The sequence below is a fragment of the Trachinotus anak genome, unplaced genomic scaffold (genome assembly GCF_046630095.1).
Source record: "Trachinotus anak isolate AG129_WGS33_773 ecotype Australia unplaced genomic scaffold, CSIRO_AGI_Tana_v1 ptg000018l, whole genome shotgun sequence".
Taxonomy (NCBI): domain Eukaryota; kingdom Metazoa; phylum Chordata; class Actinopteri; order Carangiformes; family Carangidae; genus Trachinotus; species Trachinotus anak.
In genome coordinates, this window is record NW_027273869.1 from 12,856,968 (window position 1) to 12,880,574 (window position 23,607).

A 23,607-nucleotide genomic window follows, 5' to 3' on the forward strand; every position below is an offset into this window, starting at 1 on the left:
TGAAGCAATAAAGTTTTCCCCTGAATGTAATGTGCTTTTGTAATTGTTAAGATGTAATACTAGTGATTTTTTTCTGGGTTCAGTAGATTAGTAGAGTTTAGTTGGCAATTAATTGTGAAGTACAGAAACAAAGGAAATAGCAATTTAAAAGGTCACTACAAGCCAGATGACTGACCTCATTCCAGCTGTGCGTAGTAAACCAGGAGCTGAGATCTTTAAGACTCTTCATCACCACTATGGATTATAAGGGGAAGCTGTAATCCATGTGCTTTGAGCAAACCAAATCAACCACTGCACTGATGAGGCTCACAGATGTGCATGGTACTCTTCTTCTGTGTGTTTGTGATGGAATGGGATGAAATAGGATGGATTAACAGGACTGTTTTTGTCCAATAGTTTTTTCCTTGTCTTTTGTACTGAGCTCAGCACAGCATTCATGCACACACATCGCCACACACATTTGATCACACACATCAACAAACACCTCATATACTGAGCACATCTGCACACCTTGGTGTGTATCTCAGACACCTAAAAAGAAAAAAAAAACAAACACACTGTAGAAGAGGGATCAGAGAAAAAGCAGCAGTTTAACATTTTATTATAATCACCACAAAGCCTTCTAAATTATCGAGCTTTCATGTCTAAGAAGTTAATCTCAGAGGTCAAGTCTGCTTTAGCTCTGTTCACCAACAGCAAGAGAGGAAGACAGGAAAAGCAGTGGATACAGACAGGTCACTGGAAAAAGGAAGATGAAGAAGCAGACATATATGGATAGACATAAAGAGTAAATAAAAAAAAACTTAAACTGCCTGTGTGGTCAGTGATCAGTGATCACTTGCTTCATTTGTCAAGACAAAGCATCTGAACTGGGGCAGGTCTGAGCCTGTTTACGGCGACTCAGCCAGAAAACCTGATTTAGCCAAGGGTGAGTTCAGAAGCAGTTATTTTGGCATGTAGAGATAATGTTATTTTTTTCCCCTCTGGCGCCACACAAGCTGTAACCAGTTTGAAGTAAACACCATTCTGACAGTATTATCGGTGTCTTCATGTTTATCAGTAGAGTAAATGATACATTTTTACTGGATCTTATTGACCAGTCAGGGTTATTTGGTGAAAAACTGAGTGTGACTCATAGAAGCTTGTACAATGATCAGTTCACATATTGCAGATTTAAAGGGTGGAAAAAGTTATATCAAGTATTTCAAAAGGGATTATTTTGAGGAAATGTCAAGTCAATGCCATTGTGACTACAGCTGTTCTGAAATATTGTCAATGTAAGTTGTCAGTGGTTGGTTAGACAATAGAAATCTGTTGTGCTAGACTGTGACACTGATGTGGTGGGTATTTGACAGTTCTGTGGGCTCCTTTGTTCTGTCTGTGTGGCCACATTTAAATTAAGTCCATACACATTTGTTTTTCATATTTGTATTTCCACGTGCCAATGGTTTAGATCTGAGGTTGTTCAAATGCTTCAGTTACAATTTACATGTGCTTTCCCCAAAGGCACCACTGCTCTCTGGGCTTGTCTCAACCTGGATCACAGCTATCCAGCTCTTGTACACCCTTTCTTTGACCTCTGAGCTTGTGTGTGTGTGTGTGTGTGTGTGTGTGTGTGTGTGTGTGTGTGTGTGTGTGTGTGTATGTGCATGGGAGGGTTGCATATCTGTCAGTGTCTGTGCTCTACATTTTGGCATGTCGTAGCAGGAAAAAATTAATTACATTAATAACAGCTGAATTGCATTCATGTGTTCCAGTTCCACAGCTCTGGTATTGTTCAGACTGGCTCACTGGCATGGCTAACTGAAACACTTAAATGGAACAAAGTCATTATTGTTTAGTTATCTGTGCTTTTCCTGCTATGACATGTCAAAATGTGGGCTTTGATATATGTATTTGGTCCTTCTTTGTCTGACTCTCCCCTCTTTTCCCCTTTGCCTTCAACCCATGTGTTAATTGTGAAAGATATTAGTATCCCAGTATCCCCTCTCCAACCACAAGTTTTTCACCACCTTACGTGGCAACAAGGGCTACCCATCGCACCTAGCAAATAGCTTAGTAAATATTGTGACAAGACAAGTTGTTGATCTGCATTTGAGGTTCCTGTTCTACTGTAGGCCCTGATGATCAACCGGCCCATTGCATAGTGTAGCTATTTTACCTTTACCTATTTTAGCTCTGTGTTTAGAGGGCAACCTTAAGGGAGACTCTGAAATGAGGGAAAGCTCCAAGGGAGGATTTACGACAGAGATTTAGATTCTACATTGATCATACACCCTCTTTTTTCCTCCCAATCTCCCAATCCTTGATCAATGTTTTCAGTAGACTTCACTATCTCACTCCCCCGACTCACATTACCTCCACTGTACAGTCTTAAGCCGATTCATTATGATTGGAGGCCTAAAGTGTGCTGTGTGCAAAATGAAGTGTTATAATTCCTGATTTATTACCTGCTTCAGTGGCACTGACATTCTTGGATATTGCTGAGCAAGAGAGGCAGGGAAAAGGGGAGAGCGACAGGGAAGAGAGACGAAGAGTGAAAAGCTAATATGAAAGAAGAGCTTTAAGGATGTCACCTTTGCTGGAAATCAAGTCTTAGCACAATCCAGTGAGCCTGCCTACATGATGATTAAAACCTCAGAGGTCACACCATGCCTGTGTATGTGTGTGGATGCCTGCTTGGAGGGGTTTATTGGTGACATTGGTGTGTGTGTGGATAGTTATCAGTGTTGAGCAAAATCTAAAAACAAGACTAGGTAAATGAAGTATGTGGCTGGACCATAAATAACTTCTGATTTTATTGTTGTTTGGACTATAGACTGCTCCATAGTCGGACTGGCTATAGGGAGCACTGAGAAATATCCAGATGGGCCGCCACATGGGTGTAACTTTATCACTCAGAGTCACTCATAGGCATTCATGGATGTAGCACTAGCCCTGTGTTGGAGCAGCCAAAAATTCATTGGCTGATGTTACTACTTAACATGAACATACTTGATAGGTATCCCTTAAATTTGATTGAAGAGTTGTGACCACAATATATTAAAAAAATACAATGTAAGGGAAACACAATTTTTTTTAATTACGTCAAACATATCTTTGGCATTTCTGTACTGCAAATATGTTGTCCTTATTAGCAAATATTCAGAATATGCTCATAGTGATGTATCTATGGTGAGCTGCACTTGGTTGGCAATATTGGCCTTGCTGACTCTCAGGCTCTTATTCAGATAGATGCAAGTGCTTCACTTATGAATCTTTTGCAGCACCACAGCAAAATCCTGCCTTGAAGGTGACAGACAACAAAGTCATTTCAGTCTCTTTAACCAAAACACAGACACACACACAAAGCACACTAAACCGATGTGTCGTGTGTCAGTGTTTTTCCTACTGCAGCAAAACATTCAAAGTCATTTCAGCTTCAAGCAAAGTATAACTCATAATTAATTACTGTGTCAAGAGGAAAAAGGGGATACTGGAAACCAGAGAATAGACTGAAAGAGAGGGCAAGGGAGGCAAAAGAAAAATAAAGATAGGGAGGGGATGGGGGGGCGGGGAGGGCAGAAATTTTACTGGAAGGAGAAGAGGTACAGGAAAGGAAGAATGGATGGATGGATGGATGGATGGATGGAGAAAAAGAGGGAGGACGTGTTAGGACTTAAGATGGTGCCAGACGGCAGCCGATGGAAGCGAGAGCTGATTTGTCTACACGGCCCTGCATTCCTGTCTGCCCGTTAGCTTGGGGAATAAGGGAATTGGGAGAGAGTGAGAGAGAGGGATGGAAAAGGAGAGGGAGCTAGAGGCTTTGAATTTGTTCTATGAAAGCAGCTGTCATACAGTGCCTAGCAACACCATTTAAGAAGCATTCTTGGCTGCATTTATAGTAATTACAGCAAAATATCTCTGCCTTTTCATTCCAAATGAGCTTATATGGCACAACGTGGCTATAACTAGGGGGCAGTTTGTGGAATGATTGGGAGGATATCGTCTTTGTTAACACAAAGTATGTTGTGTGTGCATCCTGTTAAACATATATTAAAGGGAAATATTAAAGCTCTGCTCCACTCTTTTCATCAACACATTTGAATTTTTGCACAATTGAAAACACATAACACATAACAGAAAGTGATTTATTAATAGTATTACTTGCGAAAAGGTTTCAAAATTTACCATAACCTGTATTCATACTTCATTTATTTTATTTTGCATCTTACTCAGTTAATTAATACATGTGGATGAAGCTCTTCAATCATAATCATCTTCGTAATATCATTTGTGCTGTGACAGTCCCTGATGCTCACTGATGAGTAGTTTGTGCGTCTTTGTCAGGACTCAGCCGTCCTAATTGAATCCAGATCTTCATTAAGTTCACCCTGTAAATGGTCCTCTCCAGTCACTGCTACACGGTCTGTGTCAAAACCAATGGCTCCTCCCCTTCAGGAAGTTAGACAGCGTCTAACCCAATCAGAGTAAAGCGCTGACGGCAGGCCAGTGGGTTCTTCAACAGTCCTCCTAATGACATTAGAGCCCCTTGATCTGCACTGATAATAACGCACTCCACCTATCTCAGCCTGCATCAGCACCCACTACACAAAGGGCCAGCCTGAGCCAAGAATGTGTGTGTGCGTGTGTGGAGTTTGTCAGTGTGTGTATTTGAGTGACCTTACTTGGGAACCAAGGACTGTTTGAGTGCCGTTCTCCCTCAAGGACTCTGTCATTCCCACTCTTGTTGCAGTGGAGTAACCCCACTAGTGATATTGTAACCAAAGACGCAATGCAGAGATTGTTTCTGTATAGAAAACATTCTGGAGGGGCCTGATTCTGACTGTGTGTTTAGAAAAATGAGTGTGTTTGAACCCTATTCTACTAAGGAGGATTAGTAAATCTCAGATGTGAAAGAGGAAAAGAGGGGGAGTGGCAAAAAATGAAAGAGATTGAGCGAGGAGCGGGGATGGGCAGATGTCAGCTATTTCTCTAAAATCCAGAGGGGTTGTCCAGTTGGATCATTGCCTAGACCCCTTCTTTGAAATGCTCTGACTCACTCCAGGAGACAGAAAGATAGACAGCAAGCTAGCAAGAAAGTGAGAAAATATGTGACACAGAAATTGGGTTTATGCTTGACACACTTATATTGGATCAGTTCACTATGCTTGGCAATGCTTCTTTCATACAGTATCTTTTCAGGACATATACTCTTTCGTCAATTTGCCCCTTTTCTACTGCTAACTCCCACTGGTGTTTTGGGATTGCGTGGGCAAGCATTTTACTTTTGCTACACATGAAGTTACCTTTTACGCAGAGGTAAGGGGGGGTGTGACACACGCAAACATACATGCTATCCCACTCACCATCACACCCCATTCCTCTCAGGTATCGTGTTTGGCGGGTACCTGGACAAGCTAAAAGCAGTTTGACCTTCATCTTTCTTTTACTGTAAAAACAACCATACCTTGACCACACCATTTAAAGTGACCTGGGGCTTACATTGCTTCCATTTGAAAGCCATTTTTTGGATGTAACTTAGTAGCGTACCATGAACCAAACTCTGGTTAGATATGCAATCCAGGCATAGTTTCATTAGCACATATGGTTAGGCACTTTTCTTCCTCAAAATGTGTTTGGTATAAACTAATTTCCCTTGGAAATTGTATGTGCAGATGTTAAAACTCAATACTTGCTTTAATAATTAAAAATAACATATTACTTACAGCGTGTTGATGCTTGTAAGCACTGGGTTGATGACTACATCTGTAGTACATAATGTCTGAGGCTCTCAGTCAGTTTTGTGTCATTCATATGATATGTACCCAGTTGACAGTGCAATCCTAAGGCTTTCTTTGTAATATCAACAGCTCTGTGGTGGATTAGACCCTCTAACCCCCGATCTAGACAGGGTATCTGGTGACAGTAATCCATGCTGCTAATCCACGACTTGATGTAAACACCAAGGACACCCCGCCTTTTCTCTCTATCCTCTCTGTCCTTCTTTTTTTCTCTTCTACTGCTGCCTTCCTGAGAGAGATGAGTGTGCCATCTGTTTTGTGTACCAGCATGGGTCGGCTTAGCCTGATAGGTATGTTAGACCTGATCACTCCATCATTATTTAAGTTTTTGTCTGTTTGTTTGTGCACAGGTGCGTGTGTGTTTGTGTGTGAGTGGGTGGGTGAGTTTGTGTGTGTTCAGCTTAAGTGATACGTTTGTCAGTGTTTGTCATTTCCCAGAAAAGGGTTGTATCTGCCCCCAGAAGTAGTAGTTTTAATTATTGCATAAGAATGAAAACAACTGTTAGCAGCTGCTATTGAAAAATAGAAAACATGCTCTCACTGAGCGCTTTATTAGGAATGTCAAACTAATACTGGGCACTAAAAACTAATCTAAACTAACCTGAATTCTTTGTTGCATGGATCCCACAAGACATTGGAAACATTCCTTTGCATCATATAATATCTGCTTTCTACTACCACCACTATTTTCTACCAAAGGTGTTCTATTGGATTCAATTCTGAAGGTAATTGAAGTACACTGAACTCATGTTCATGAAACCAGTTTGAGATTATATTTGAGATGCTGTGTGACATGGTGCATTATCAAGCTGGAAGTAGCCATTAGAAATTGGTCAATTGTGGCCATAAAGAGGATGCACATTGTCAGAAACAATACTCATTTGGGTTGTATGGTATCAGAACATCTCTAACTTATCTCTAACAATATGTCATAAAGCAGCATAACGAGTTGTCCTTTCTGACACGTTCTGTAAATTGTTTTTTCTTGGCTTTTTGAAAGCAATCTGTCTGTGACTTGGGAGTAGTATACAGTAATTCATTTAGTTTGGGAAATGACAATGATGAGGGCCTGGGAATGGATGAGTAGGAGGATGTTCTACTGAAAAAGAATAGTCCACAGCAGCTAATTAAAAAACAAAAAAAAAAACACAAAAAAAAAAAAAAACCAGAATGTGAACTAGTTAATTTTTTGGGACAGAAATTCTGAGTGTGAACAACATTGGTTCAACATGTTGTGTATTCTGAGATGCTTTTCTGCTCACCGCAGTCGTAAAGAGTGGTTATCTGAGTTACTGTGGCCTTTCTGTCAGCTCCAAACGATTTGGCCAATTGCCACTGACCTCTCTCATCAACAAGGTGTTTCTGTCTGGAGCTGCTGCCTACTGGATGTTTTCTGTTTTTGGCACCAGTCTGAGAAAAAACTCTAGAGACTGTTGTGAGTGAAAATCCCAAGAGATCAGCTGTTTTAGAAAGTACTCAAACTAGACTGTCTGTGTCAGAAAGATCTCAAAGTCACTGAGATCACATTTTTCCCCATTTTGATGTTGCATATGAACATTTACTGACCTGTGTCTGTATGATTTTATGCATTATACTGTTGCCACAGGATCGGCTGATTGGATAATTGCATGTATAAACAAGTGTACTCAGTGAGTGAATGTGAAGGAACAGAAGTGCAATAGCATAGTTTCAAGATAGAAGAAGAGCATCATTTTAGGCTTAAAGGTGCTAAATCCACATAAGGACATGCATGGTTGCATTGCATTGAATTCATGCTTTAATGTGTCTGCATTCATATGGAGACTTATACTCATTTGTATGTACATTTTGTCTACACTTTCAAGTAGTATATAATTGGATTTGTGTGTGTGAGCGAGAGAGATTGTGTGTATGCTCAGGTTGTCAGACTGGTAATAATGAGTCAGAAATCCTCCTGTGCTCTGTCCCTTGCTAATTCTCTTATTACTGCAGGCAGGCAAGGTGTCTTGTATGTGTTGTTGTTTGGGTTCTCGCTTAACTACAGCTTCTCCTCAGTTGCATTTGTGCATAGCAGAGGCCTGTGCATTTCCCCCCCTAGCCCATAGCAAGCTGCAAAAGCTTTAGTTTACTTTGCTCTAGTTTAACTTGGTTTTTGCCAGTGTTGTCGCGAGGTGGGGCATTATGTACTGTTGTTGGTGCCAAGGTATAATGCCAGTTCGTGTGTGTGCTGAGGGGCATTCCTGCTTTGTATGCTTGTGGTGTTTGTGTGTGGTTTATGCAGAAGTGTGAAGTTAGAGTGTGTGTCTTGTTGTGTTGTGGTCTGCATTGTTTGTGTGTGTGTGTGTGTGTGTGTGCGGGTGCGCACACTTGCGTTTGTGATTGTGATTATAGTGGATGAGTGCAGGGACACTGTTTTCCTCCAGTCCCAGTGTGTGGCTGCAATGCAGAGTGACGCTTATTCCTCTGATCAGTGCCAGAGCTCAGCAGGAGAGGGAGGTGGATGGAGGATTTTTGGAGGGGGGGGGGGGGGGGGGGGGGGGGGTGGCTTCATCACTCCAGTGAGTACATCCACTGATCTGGGGCACACATCTCTGTCTGCTTGTTTTCTCTCTCTCTCTCTCTCTCTCTCTCTCTCTCTCTCTCTCTCTCTCTCTCTCTCTCTCTCTCTCTCTCTCTCTCTCTCTCTCTGTACTACTACAACCACTGCTTCTGCAACTACCACTAATAATACTGCTACTAACACTACTACTACTACTTATATTACAACCACCACTGCTACTACTCATTCTCATAATGCTACTATAGTATATCATGTCCCGACCCAAACAGTTTCATCCAAAGCATTCAGGACTCATTCATATCCCATTATTATAACTGGGACTCCCACTGCCTAGTGAGCTGACAAGCAGTGGGTCACGAGAGATGTAACAAAGCTCCCAAACAGACCACATAGTAACAGTTCATCACATAAGAGTAATTACATAACCTAGAGCAGTACTACAACAGCAATCTACCATCCTGACCCTGCCAGCTGATATCAGATCAACCAGAAAGGTGCCCAACCAATACAAAAAGAACGAATGAGCACAAATGGACAGAGTGGTGGCTGACAACACTTTTCCCAAAGGGGCCAAAGCTGCAGAATAACCAATAATAAAAGAAAACTGAAAAAAGTACACTGTCAAGGATTCATTTACAGAAAATAAGCGTAAAATTCATCTCTACTGCTCTTATTATTCTTAAGATAAATGAATAAATTAATGTTAAAATGAATCATAATGGTTTCAAATGACAAAACAGATTGTTGGTTTGCTCAAGTAAATTATCTAGAGTTTAGGGGCTCTTAAATCAATGACCAAAGGTGAACAAACTTTTGCTTTAAGTTTGGAAATACAAGCCGGGCTTTGCTGGGCATCTCTAAGGCTCTGATAAGGTTAGTTGAGGGTTAAAAGGTCAGGCTACTATTTACCTTCTACATTCGCTCTGCTGACTGCTTAGGTATGGGCTAGTCCATGGAGTTCTTTAACTACAGTCAAATTCTGAAAATAAATTGCAAACATAGCTAGATGCAAGTGGTGAGCTCTACATTTGATCTCAGTGGAGATCCCAGCTACAACATTCCCTACAAACAGTTTTTTTCTTTGACTATCTCACATCGATCTATCATCTCTTCTGTCTCCCTGCCCTAAACAAATGGACTCAGCACTGAGTGCAACTTCTTGTATCTGGAGCAAGACATGCTCTTAACATCTCTGTGACTTCTTTCAAACCTCACTGACCTTTCTTCCTTTTCATTTTGCATGACTAGATCCCAGACTTTTCTCCACATTCTGCTGTTCTGTCTCTTAAACCTTTGCCACCATTGTGCCTCTGTGCCACATTCGAGTGTTATGCAGTTGTCTTAATTGTTGTCTATGTATGTGCTGGTGACTGTCATTTATTCACCTCCTCTCACCGCGTGACAGATTACCCTAGATAAGTGTGCAAAAAGCTGTATTTTTTTTCTTTATGAATACAAAGGATTATGTGTAATTACTCTAGTTCTTGCTCACTCATAATCTCCTAATCCCATTTGACTCATAGTGTGTTTTATGAATGTGATAGTTATTTTTGAACATTTTTACACTGTGAGAAGTTAAGCTGTTTACCAAAGACTTTGACAATTTCTTCATTTCCAAGTCATTTCTTCAACATAAACGCCCCCCACCACCACCACCACCATAAATAGCAGGAGATTATTTTGTCGAGGCTTGCTTTTTGTTGTGTCTTCTCCAATTGTCATGTCTGGCCTTGGCTCTCCATTACACAATCATTGCCCAAGCAAAATGGCTCCTGACATATCCATAATAGCTTTGCCTAATACTGTTGTCCCTGAAATTAGCTTTGCAGCATCAAAATACTTTAGCTGAAACAGGGCAATTTGGAGCAGTTGATCTTTGAACTGAACTGGTTGTTTGTGTCTTGTCTGGTGTTTTGAGCAATATTTCTGACAGCCAGACTGAATGTACTGCATGTGTGAGAGACAGGACAGAAAAACTGTCATCTGCTTTAGGGTGGGGAGATGCATTTTATCCATGTGTTAACACATTTCTGGTGTGTTGCTATGTCAGGCACATGTAGAGGAACTAATCAATATTTCCAAATCTCTTCTCTTCTCTTCTCTTCTCTTCTCTTCTCTTCTCTTCTCTTCTCACACATTTATAAATGTAAAAGCAGTTTCACAGTTTCAGCCTCCTGGCTGGCAGCTGACAGCCTTTAAGGACAAATAAAATGAAACAGGAAAACAAAAACATCCCAATTACTTTCTAAACTCTGAGCTCATACTCAGTTTTGAGTCTCACAGATGGAGATAATGCACACACCCTGTTGTTTTTGCCCACAGTTCCAGCGATACTGGAAATGTGTGTTAGGGAAAGAGTGTGGTGTTAATCATTGGGAATTCATTAGCACTCTTTGATGTCTATGGGGCTGTGAATGTGTGATTGTGTATGTGTTTGCGTCAGCCAGCCCAGAGCAGCCAGCTACACAGAACTTAAAGCTCCCTCTACCTTTTTCATCCCATATTTGCTTGCTAGTTTGTTGGTATTACACATTTTCACAAACTTTCGCTAGTCTGTCAACTTTTTATCAAAACTGTCAGTCAAAGCAAGTATGAATAATTATTTTTATGAGGTGAATAAACAATTTTGTCGGTGTAATTAAGTTATTTTACTGTCATGTTGTAATTTCCTCTTCTTCTCAAACATCATCACCTTCTATTCTTTTTACCAGCTAATAGAACCTCATTTTAATATGCATGTATAAGAGCAGCCGAGGGAAAAGGCATGTACTAATGGCACACAACAGGATGAAGATAAACTATGTGTTAGAATAATCAGTCCCCTTGTGTGTGTGTGTGTGTGTGTGTGTGAGAGAGAGTTTGTGCCTGATGTATAAATCCTCAGAACCATAGCAAGCTTTAATTAATGGCGCTTGATGATCAGCAGGCAAAGGCAAACAGAAACTAAACAAGCTTGCCCCCCCGTCAGGGAGGATAATTGCGTTTCACCAACAGATTCATGTGGCAGACACACTGCCATGGCAGGGTACCACTGATGAGGATGGTATTTTTTCTTTTTCAGTGCTAGGGTGTTTCATGTTTGTAAAACTCCCATATATTTCTCAAGGGACACTTTTGGGAGCCTTTCCCCTCTCATGTTTTTTGTTTTGTTTTTTGTATGTCAGCTGTGTGTGAGTGTGGTGGCGTTCATACTCATGAGGATGGGGGAATGTGAAGGTGGTATAACGGCTGCACCCCCTGTCTCTCACTATGTCTCACGCCCTTCTTTTCCCTCTTAGTCTCCTTTCGTCTTACCTCCTTCCTCTCTGTCTCTTTTTCTATTAATAATAACTGCTGAATAAAGTTGTCTGGGAATTTCAGAGGAACACTTTGTTATGGCTGTCCCTCCTGCTAGGTAAATGAGAGGTGGGAGCTCCAGTGCTGTTCCCTGTGTGAGATTAATATGCAGCTCCCCTTTTATTTTTAGAGGAACATTATAGGCTCACTGTCCTGTCATTATTCCTCAAGTAGCAGCAGAAGCAGCTTCCACTGGCTCCTTTATTGAAACCTCTCCCGCTCTCTTTCACACATGCCCACTCTTTAGAGGCTGGACACAATAAAAGAAACATTTTTCAGTATGTCATTTGTGTGTGTGTGTGTGTGTGTGTGTGTGTGTGTGTGTGTGTGTTTTTTTTTTTGCAACAGTATTTTTGGGGTGTATTTACTTATTCTGACATCTCTTAAGTGTCACTGAATTCATATTTACTGCAGGGTTATTTTGTGATATAATAGTTGTTTCTTTTACTTTGTCCACAGCCTGTATTTCCCTATTCCTGACTCTCCCTTTACCCTCCCACCTTATGCCTTCGCTATAGCTGTGATAATGATTACTTTTTGACTCACACTCGTCCTTGCACAAACACACACATCTGAGGACACGTCACCTTTTCTATCTCTATCAGTTTTTATCCCTCTCATTATCCTCTCTGGTCCTCTTATCATGTGCTGAGAGGCTGTCTGCTCTGTTCTTTCTCTCTTTCTCTGCCTGCCAGGAGATGGCGGGGAGATTGGTAAGATTGCAGTGAGGTTGCGTTTGACACCACCATAACTTGTGATTGCTTGGATATGAACCTGAGGAGAGATCTGTGGCAGGATAATGTCAGGTAGCGCCACCATTTATAGGTGCAAGCGTTCACAGTAATCGTAGTAAAAAAATACTAGAAAAAGACTTATTTTTCGAGTCTACAAACTTGAAATGGGAATATTACGCCAAAATGAATCAAGTGAAAAGATGGGAAGAAAGTAATTTATTTTTCATTTTTAAGCTACGACAAGAAAAGGTTTTTGGCTATGAAATGAAAGTATGGGATTTTTTGTATTTCATTTGTTTTTATTTTTTGCAGTGACAGTTTAGCTAAAACACACCATGGCACGGTTAAATAAAACTGTCTATTTTGCTGATGGAGATTTAAATTAAGTGTGACAGACAAGCTCTCCCAAAGCTTTACTATGTGACACTTTGAAGTTTTTCTGTCTTCACCCTGTACCTCTCACACAACAACACACAGATTATTATAAACTGAATTAGCAATGATGTTGATATTATATGTGCTATATTTTACATATTGCTAGATCATACTGTAAGCACTACACACTATACACTTATTATAAGTTAATACCTTGTTCACAGTTATTTTTGGTACATGTAAGAATACAAGTATTTCTAGTATATTATTGTCAGTATTTCAAGTATTTTCATATCACATAATGATATTTTGGTTTCTGTCTAATGTGGGATCACTACACCAGAATAACAGTGTGGCGTTTAAGTGCAAGATATGATTTGGATTAGTGTTGCAGAACTTTTATTCTTATGTTTGTGTCTGTAAAACTAATACCCTGATACTACCTGCGTTAACACCCTCCTCATGATACCCAGCTTGCCACTGGAGAGATCTAATGAGCAGGTGACACACACACAGGGGACCGCCATGTTTACAGGAAATGCTGTCATTTCCTCTTGATAATCCCTGTTTGCATGTGTCTCGTACTGTGTGTGAGGTGCTTTGAAAGTATAGATATAACAGCTTTGCCCACTGCATGCAAAATTTCCATTTAAGTGGCATTATCTTTGTGTGTGTTTGTGTGTGTGCCTGCCTGTTATGGCTGTATGTGTGTTGCTGAGACTTTGCAAATGACCCAAGGACTATAGGGAAATGTATTTCTGCAACCACTTGCATTTCTTCCCTAATTGTTCCTCTTCTGCCCATAACCCTCCTACTTTGTGAGTGTGTGTGTCTGTGTAGGTATGTTTAAAGAGAGAAAGAAGGTCCTTTTCTCTCTGCTAGCAGTGTCAGCAGGTGAGCAGCCCTGTTGGGAGAAAAGAGAGAAATCGCCAAAGCATGCAAATTGCTACTCCGAGGGGAGAATCAATTAGGTGCATAGCAGCCAGAGCAGAAAGGCAAGGAGGGGCGGAGAGGGGCAGGGGTCCATGCAGAGAGATGGTGCAGAGCCATGCTGATCACCTCCTCTGAGACAATGCATTACTCCTCTTCTGTCCCTTCCCTCAATCCATGAACTGATCCCACTGGCTGAAGCTCTCTTCTCAGGCTGTTAAATCTGTACTTTGCTCTCCCCTCATTCTTTTTTTTTTTCCAGCCCATTTCTTCTCCAATTATAGATTTTGAGTCTCATGTGTTTGGCCCCTTCACCGGTTTTCCTCATTGTTCTTTGTAATGATGGTCTGCTCTAATCTGTGCCAGATAGGACTAAAGCAATGATAATGTTTTCATATGCATAATGTACAGCTATCAATACCACATGACAGTTGCCTTGAATGTAATTAATTGGTTGTCACAGAGGTTTCTCTCTTTCCTCTTCAGGCACATAATGTCCTCTATCTCAAGAGAGGCTTGATCCTGATTGGCCGACAGTACTGGTCTGTGCCTCCTTCCCTTTCCTCACCGCTCCCACCGTCAGCACAGCCATGACATCCCTCACCAGGACATGGACCTGCTTTTTTGTATGCTGCTTCCTGTCTAGTCTGGCACTTCCTGTGACATCACAAACAGTGGTGCAAGCCCCACAGGCTCACAGTGCCAGCTCCCAGGTGATCACAGTGTCCCTTCAGGAGGAGGAGTATGCATCTTTTCGTGCTGAGAACCCTGAGTGGACATTCAACCATTTGGCTGTGGACTATCGCAATGGCAATGTTTATTTGGGAGCCGTCAATCGCATATACAAATTGTCTCCGGGCTTGGAGGTGCAGGTATCTCATGAGACTGGCCCAGATGAAGACAACCGCAAGTGCTACCCACCACGTATTGTCCAGCCATGCAGTGAGCCACTGACACTCACCAACAATGTCAACAAGATGCTTCTGATGGACTATCGGGAGAACCGGCTGCTGGCATGTGGCAGCCTCTACCAGGGCATCTGCAAACTCCTCCGTCTAGATGACCTCTTCAAACTAGGAGAGCCCTTTCACAAGAAGGAGCACTACCTCTCTGGTGTCAATGAGAGTGGCTCTGTGTTTGGCGTCATTGTTTCATACGGCAATGCCTCTCCGGACATGCTGTTTGTAGCCACAGCAGTGGATGGCAAGCCAGAGTACTTCCCCACCATCTCCAGCCGCAAGTTGGCCAGAAACTCAGAGGAGGATGGCATGTTTGCCTATGTCTTCCATGATGAGTTTGTGGCCTCTATGATTAAGATCCCTTCAGACACTTTCACTGTCATCCCAGACTTTGACATATATTACATTTATGGCTTTGCTAGTGGGAACTTTGTGTACTTTTTGACTTTACAACCTGAAATGGGGGGTGGCCCAACTACTGGATCCTCCTCTGCTGGGCGAGAACAGGTCTACACTTCCAAGATCGTCCGCCTTTGTAAGGCAGACACCGCCTTCAACTCCTATGTGGAGGTGCCCATTGGATGCATTAGTGGGAACGTGGAGTACCGATTGCTCGAGGCGGCCTACCTGTCCAAAGCTGGTGCTATCCTGGCACGCTCACTAGATGTGGCACCGGATGACGACGTATTGTTTGCTATCTTCTCGAAAGGCCAGAAGAGACGTCCTCGTCAGGCCTCCCAGGACTCTGCACTGTGCGTTTTCTCTCTGCGGAAGATCAACGAGAAAATTAAGGAGAGGCTGCAGTCCTGCTACAAGGGTGAGGGCACGCTGGACCTGGCTTGGCTCAAAGTCAAAGATATCCCCTGCAGCAGTGCGGTGAGTACCACTATAATGCACACACACACAATTTCTTTAAAAGTAAACGCATGTAATGACATTGGGGAAGTGAAACAAATTACAGATTTTGAAGAAGTGCAACAGATGTTTACATGGCAGTTTAGAATAACAGGACTGTATTTGTAGATCCTATTTATTTCCCACATACTGTGCATGCACAATTGCACACATTATGTGCTACTACATCCAGAACAGCAGGTGTCTAGCATTTCTGTGTAAAGTGGAATTGAACAAACACACCCATTTAGGAAAAGGTTATTTGTAAGACTGTATTAAGGAAAACAAATCACCAATGATTTCTTATTGTTTCAATAATTTCTAATTGAGGGACACTACAAGAGAGAATCTCTGGAGGAAAATCAGTTGTGAAGGCTCTATGCCATCTTACTATAATGAGCTTGGGTGCACTGTGGGAAGCCTTCGTGAACACTGTGTTCTTGGGTGGGTTCACGCTCCATCCTATAATGATGAGATGTTAACCATCCACTGCCTCTTTTAATCCGCTCACCCTTTAAACAATGCAGCTGAATGCTCAGCCAAATTACCATAATTCTATTCTCTATAACAGCATTACAAATTCAGTGATTCAGTTCATTTGATTTCTCACTTTGTGCGCGCAAAAAAAAAAAGGGTTAAATTGGGTGGTGCATGTTTAGACCACCTTCACAAGCAGCCACAGCTGTTTCATGAATTTCTTGATCTCATATTACATCATTAATAAAAGCTGCCAACCCTAAGAAATGGAAAATTAATTTGAAAATGGGATTCTTAACACAAATGTTTACCTCGATCAGAGTGAATTGTTAGTTATCCTGTTGCTCTACATAGAAAGCATGGTTAAATGAACCATGGGCTCACTTGCCAATTTGAGTTCAGAGAGGTGTAGATAATGGGTTAAAAAAAGACCTCACTGAAGAGTCTTTTTTTTTTTTCAGAGTGTAGGCCAGTTAAAGTTCTATTGTTGCAGCTGGATGGTTTTGATACATTGAATTTATAGATAATCTGTAAAACTACATGTACAGTATTTCTATACTTTATTATATTAAGGCAAAACTTACATTCAACCTCCATAAGCATTGTGGAAATGGAGAAGTGAATGAATGCACTGGTGGCCAAAGATTAAAATATTTTACCCAGAAATCTAATCATTGGATGACAAATAGTCTGTTCCTCACTCAGACCAGTAATCCGTATTATCCACAAGAGCTTCAAAGAAGAATTCATACAGCTACAAATACTAATAACAAGGTTTTGATCACTTGGTCATATTTCAGAAGCATAAATTTGATCCTCTCATTGCCTAGTCCATATTGTTCTGACCTTAGCAATGCACTCAATCTCAAGACATTGTGAAACTGACCCTCTCCTGTGTTTGGTTCTGGAATCACTGTGTTTATCTATTAATCCACCTCTGGCATGGTGCACGTGCCGGGGCGCCTTTGTCTGCTGCTTGAGGGCCTGATAAATCATGCCTGGGGTGAACTGTCAGCAGGGAGAGGAAGTGTGAGGGAGCACACTAGGGTTAGTGCTGAGGAATGATGCCATTTCAGCATGCGCCACAGTATCGCCACCACCACCGCATAAATTAGACCCTGCTGAACAAGTGACGGTGGACTCTGCAGGAGATAGATGAGTTCTGACACACACACACACGCACACACATACATACATGCCTCGACACTTGTAAGTATGGCTTCTGCGGAGATGGAGATGGTGGCTTTTAAAGGCTTTTTTAATAAAGTAGAATAATGGAAAAAATAACTTATGCACGCTTATTAAGTGATTTATTAAATGCAGATCAGATAATTCTAGGCTGCTTCAGAGTGGAGTTGACGCTTAAGCCATAAAAATGTGGACACGCAATACACATAAATCAAAAGTTGAAGGCCTATGGCTTGAGCATTAGTAAATTAATAGACATAAATATAGGCCAGATATATTTCCTGTGACTTTTTTCCCCAATGAGAGCATGTTAAATGTTAAGAGAGAGAGTTGTGGGGAAACATAACGGTGTGTGTGTCTCTCTAGTATTCAATGTTTGATTTTTATGAATCGTTGGTTGTTAGTCTCTGATTAATTCCTTTGCTACTTTAAATGATGCATGACTGGGAGCACAACATCTCCCATATCATCTGAAATACCGTCTAAAGTCATCGTTTACATCCTCTCTACTGGAAAAGACACAGACACACACACACTCTTGAATACACCAAACAAGGTTACTTGAATTGTGGAAGGCAGACTGCTGCTTCACTCACAAGAGACGCTAATTGTGGAGTCCCAAAAAAACCACATAAATATGAAATAAGGGTCTTACTCACTGTCTTATAACTCTAAGACATTTCTCACACAAGCTAATGCACTGTTATTTTTTCGTGGGAAAAAAAAAAAAGATAAAGACACTTTTGTAGTTTTTGGATAAGATATGAAATCCAGACTGATGAAGACTTTATTCAGAGGTTGCTGTGTAAAACTATGATGTCTAATTTATATACTCCATTTCTGGTGGTAGCTTTCTTAATTATTAAAGAACACCATGTATAGGGTGCTCTTCTGCAAAGATCTTAATTGCTGGGTACTTTCTGACCAACAAATAACTGAACAATATATACAGCTCCATTGCTTCAGGTTGTGTCAAACTAATGACAGCCCTCACCGTGATTACATATTGTGACTGACCAGTGAGCCGAGTCTCGGCACGTGCACACAGCAGGCTCTCACACGCACCCCAAATGACAGGCACACAGAGAGGGCCAATGAAGAGACTGACAGGGACGGTAAAAACTTAATGGATTTTTTCATGGTCCACTGACCCACCGATGCGTTGCTCCCGATGGCCAGTCCATATATGACAGACGAGTGTTTGTGAGAGAGAGAGAGAGAGAGAGAGAGAGAGAGAGAGAGAGGGGGTCAAATAGAGTCTGAGTGAATATATGCACTGCAGACATCTCTTGGACGAAATAAGATTTTACCTATTTGAAATAGTAAAAAAAAAATTAACAAATTTAATATTTGGTGGTCAATGACAATATTGTGCCATGCTGCCACAAAAAAAGTGAATGTATGGGAAGCACCGTATAATGTATGTGGACAATGTGTGGAGGTAGCTTTTCAGGTACAATAATACTTAATGTAATCTATATAAATATGAAGTGAAGTTGAGTTCAAAATCTAATTTTAAAATTCCATGTCTAATGAAAAGCACTGTTTAACTGTTCAGATTTACACCTTATTTGCATTTTCTCCCCATATTTCTTTCCTTTTTCTATTACTGGAGGCACTGTCTGAGCTTTTTTAAGGGATTTTTAAGAGGATCTTGTTTATTATAAATTGCCTTAGTCAGTGTTTGCTTGGAGCAGGAAACAACAATTTTTGGTCACGTCTATATAATAAAAATCAATTTAAACAATGTCCTCCTTTATAATAAATACATGTTTGGTAGAAAAAAATCACTTTCTATAGAGTCAACAGAACATTCTAAACAAATCATTGTGATAAAAAAATCCCCCTTTCCCTGAAACTGTAGTAAAACAAAAATGACATGGACACAATAACAGACCATTAAATTTTTTTAAATGGTGGGCTGCATGTCACTCTGTTGGTTGTTAGTGTAGAGGGAGCTTAGATGAGAGGGAGCATTGTATTAAGGGTATGCCCCTTTATCTTGCCCTCTTCCTCGCTTAGTGTCTTCCTCTCCCTTACACTATCCTCCCTGTTTCTCGCTTTCTCTTTTTCTCCGACTCTTTCTCTGTCTTATTTCGAACATGATGTGTTTTTCCTCCAATTAGGGAGAGGGTGAACAGCTCCCAGGCTCATTAGAGCAGTCTTTCTGAATGGACCAACATGAACACACACACATACATAGGCACACACATTTCTGATGTGGATAAAACACATTCAGACCCAATGTAGGTAGTAGTTGTTTCTCTGCTAGAATAGATGCATGACAGCCATGACCGCAATACCCCCTCACTAAAATAGCCGCTACTTTTTTTGTATAGTAACAACTTCCATTACATTTTATGCATCATGTATTGTAATTTTCAGTTTTAAGTAACATTGAAATATTCATATAATTACATACTTTTTTCTTTTTTTTATCCTGCTATTTTTTAATATGCATTTCATTTTGAAATGTTAGTGTTCCATCAAAATTCTGGCAAATTTAGCATGTGTTGCAGCATCTTTGAGTGTACTTTACTTTTTTCAGCGTGCTATATACCTAAAACCCCATAATAATCTATATTTAGTGTAGAACTGGGAATAATCTCTAGGTACTCAAGTTAGTGATGAGAGTTATTAAGGCTTTCAGTGATTGGATAATAATAGTAAATAATAATAATAATGATTTTATTTGGTATAGCACCTTTTTACAGAAATGGAATTCACAAAGTGTTTCACAAAAAAAGACCATACACAAACTTGAAAAACTAGGTTTTAGAGGAAGTGCTATTAGATTAACAGTGAAGTCATTTATCCTATGTGATGAATAATTTTCTAGGCACTGGGGGTTATCAGAGAATGAAATATTTATATTTTGTGGTGCAAATGTTTTGGAATAAGAAATAATCATGTCATCACAGTATGTATAAATATGTGCAAGGTCACAAGTACATTTGCAGGACTCAGGCCTGGGCAGTAACACATAAACACTCATTCCTGACACTTGACGTTTGTTGCTTTACACCATCTTTAAGAGGCTTTCAGTTGGAGTGGGAGAGATGGAAAGAGGAACCTGCACAGAGTGGCATGACGGGTGAGAGACCAGGAGAGAGGATAGATGGGAAGTGAGAGAATAAAGGGGGGATGCCTCCCCCAAATGGCCACGGTTGGCTGAGCCACATAATGCGTGCTCAACAGTATAAGTCTGCAAAGGGCCTGCATCCATAGATCATTGTGAAGTGGCATGTGACCTATAAAAAAAGCGCTGCCTGTTCCCTCCATGTTCACTGTGTCAGCAGAAAAAAAACAGAGCAACAAAACAGCAGGATCGCAATAAATTCCCACTCTGCCCTCTTCTCTCTCATCCTTGATTCATTGTTCACTGCCTATGCCGCTCTTTTCTCCTTTGGCCTGTCCTTCTCTTCATGTTCTTATGAAGTGTTTGCTACCAACCAATCTTTTCATTCGGTTGTATCCCCCCTCAATATGTATGTTCTTCTCTCCCTCTCTCCCCTTTATTTCCCCTTACAGTGCTTTCCAGTAGTATAGAGTGAAGTTCTGTTTCTCACCCCCCTAAACATTGGGGAAAAATTACAAGGTCGCCTATAAGTCCCTGACGGGCCACAGCCATCCCCTCATCCCTTCTGCTAATGATCATTAATTACATGTCATTAACTAACATGCCATGGGCTATTCTTCCACATTTGTCATGTGCTATCGACTTCACATTCTGAATTCATTCCAATTAATTAGATTATTCTACTCGGCTGCTGCTGTTTCTTTGAGTCTTTTCCTTGATTTCTCTCACAGTCCCTCCAACACACATGATCATCCCTCCCTTGTTTCATCCTTCACTTGAAAGAACTCTTCCAATATGACATCCTCTGTCTTCCCCCCATTCTCATTTTTCACCTTATTTACTCTTTTCTCTCTTCTATTTTGTTCTTTGTTTGAACTTAACCTTTGAACAGTGTTGTCTCCTGTGCTGTGCCATCTCCATCCCTCCTCCTCCTGATTGCCGAGCTTAATCAGTGGTTGGCTGTTGCTGCTGCTGATGAGTCAGTCTCGGCCACATCCTCAGGAAGGGAAAGGCTAGTGGATTCATTAAGAACATCCAGACTGCCCCCCCCTCCCAACTTCACCCCACTCCATCCACATATCCGCTATCCAGCTTGCTGGCTGGCTCGCTAATTAAATCTCCATACATGATACCACTTGCTAAAGGTCAGAATCCATCACAATATCATTATTCTGTGATTAAACAAGTCTCCTGCTTCCTTCACCATGCTCTGCTGACTGGCCTCTGCCTGAAAGGACTGACTGATTTGGGGGCCATCATTTAATTCCCCTGATGCTTCTTATCTTCTTGTCTGGCTCCTAAATACTCTCTTGTGTGGTCTGTCTTTCCCAATAATCAAAATCATAATTTTTGTTGCAACAAGTCCTCTGATATGACCTATAATAGAGTATCCTGAAATGATGCCCCCTATGGCGGCTGGTCTTCGTCATCATGTTCATGATAATGAACACGTGGTCAAATGGTTACTGTTTGGTTTGGTTTAGCACAAAAACAACATGGTTGGGTTTAGGGAAAGATTATGTTGTGTAGTTTTTTTTTTTTTTTAGACTCATCCTTCCACCCTAACTTCCTCCTAATGCATACTGTGTGGCTCTATATACTACACTAGGGGTCGGCAGCGATAGAACTTTTACAGTAGATATCTAAATATGGCATTTTTTAATGATGTGATCTGTACGATTCACGTGAAAAGTAGATCATATGCCTATGTAAGATCGTCCATGATATAAGATCGTCAGATCACCCAACCCTATCCTTCATACTTTGTTCGCATCATAATTACTACAGCCACAAGAGGTTGCCTAACAATAAAATGTGACTGTCTTTAGGCTAATTGCTGTACTGAAGAAGTCAGTGGTGGAATGTGGTATTCTGATTATTTGCAATACAACAATGGAAGAAATACTCCATTACCAGTAAAAGACATTCATTCAAAATCATTGATTATGGTTGCATATTTCTGTCCACTGACACAAACGATTTACCTTTCAATGTAGTCAAATGCAGTACAATTCCATCACTGACTGCAGCCTGATATATAACCACTGAGTTGAATGGACACCTTTCTGACACAGCTTAAACAAAAAGACAATTTGATAGTTGTTGGATTGCAAGGGCTGTAGCTAATTATACCTAATATACTGTCATTTCTGTGAAGTTGGTAATACATGCAGACTTATTTTTCTTCAGCAAACTTTAATCACTTGAATAAAAACAGTTGTGGTTGAAAAATAAGATGCTAATGCCTAGTGATGATTCCAAAAAGAAGTAATGAAAGATTTGCCAGTGCACAGTGAAGCGGAAAATATGGGTTAGAAAGTTATCGGAAACCTCTTTCTCTTAATGATATTGAGTTCTTTCTTTCAGTTCCTAGTTGGATTTTTGAATTTACTTCCCCCCCTTATCTCTGCATCTTTTACACTGCCGTCTTGCCTCTGACGTTCTCCTACCCTCTGTCTCCTGGCTCTGCTTTAGTAATGTCTCAGTTTCATTCCAAAATCATCATGCTGTTTCATTTTGATTTGATTGTTTTCCCTAACCAATATTTATTATCTGTTATAGATGCTCAGCTAACGTTTGGCAGGTGCGAGCAGCCACAAACATGGATTTACACAGTATCACAGGCTTATCAAAGCCTGCCTCCTCACATCGAAACCTGCCAACAGAACGTGCAAATAAATCAACTTTGTTTCAGGCACACCCTGAGAAGTGTGTGCACAGTTTAGTGTACCCACGCACACTCCAATGTACCTAAATTTGCTGCATTTTCCAGCTTCATTTAATATGAATGTGCACTAATTCGCACTGTCATCCTCCATATTGCATTCCGTGCATGCACTGATGTATCACAATTGACGGCACACCTTTCCTGAGATGACCTCACTGTCAGGCATTGAACCAGCCCAGTGTGCGTGCCCACATATATATTCACTCTTTCTTCAGTCCTAATCATTGTGACTGGTTTTCGAAAACAGTCCCGAGGGCGCCATAAAAGGGGGAAGTTAAATCTACTTGGTGACAGCTCTTGTAGTCCATGTCGACACTCTTGCATTCAAACTGAATATTGAGCGTGATTCAGTCAGAGTGTCGCAAAAAATGCTCTCTCTTTTGGAATGCCCTGCAGATGTGTTAACAAAGTGGCAAAGAGCAGTGAACCCGAGCCATCAGAAACAGACTCCCAATGACTCCTGCTCTTACTAAGACAGTGAACTGCACATTTGATCTTAGGAAGAAGATCTATCTCTTCAGTTTAGCCACTTTTGAGAAGATTAGTATCTCTGTTTATTGTGGAATGTGTTGTGTATGCATGTTC

General features: G+C 40.9%; 1 protein-coding gene across 5 annotated transcripts in view; it reads left to right on the forward strand.

Moving 5' to 3' along the window:
- Positions 1–23,607, forward strand: part of plxna4 (plexin A4) — a 235,218-nt gene that overhangs the window by 13,484 nt on the left and 198,127 nt on the right. For all 5 annotated transcript variants that reach the window (XM_071501750.1, XM_071501754.1, XM_071501751.1 and 2 more), the window contains exon 2: positions 14,184–15,532. In XM_071501750.1, coding sequence (XP_071357851.1) covers positions 14,288–15,532 — 1,245 coding nt within the window. In that variant the 5' untranslated portion in view covers positions 14,184–14,287. The remainder of the gene's footprint in view (positions 1–14,183; positions 15,533–23,607) is intronic.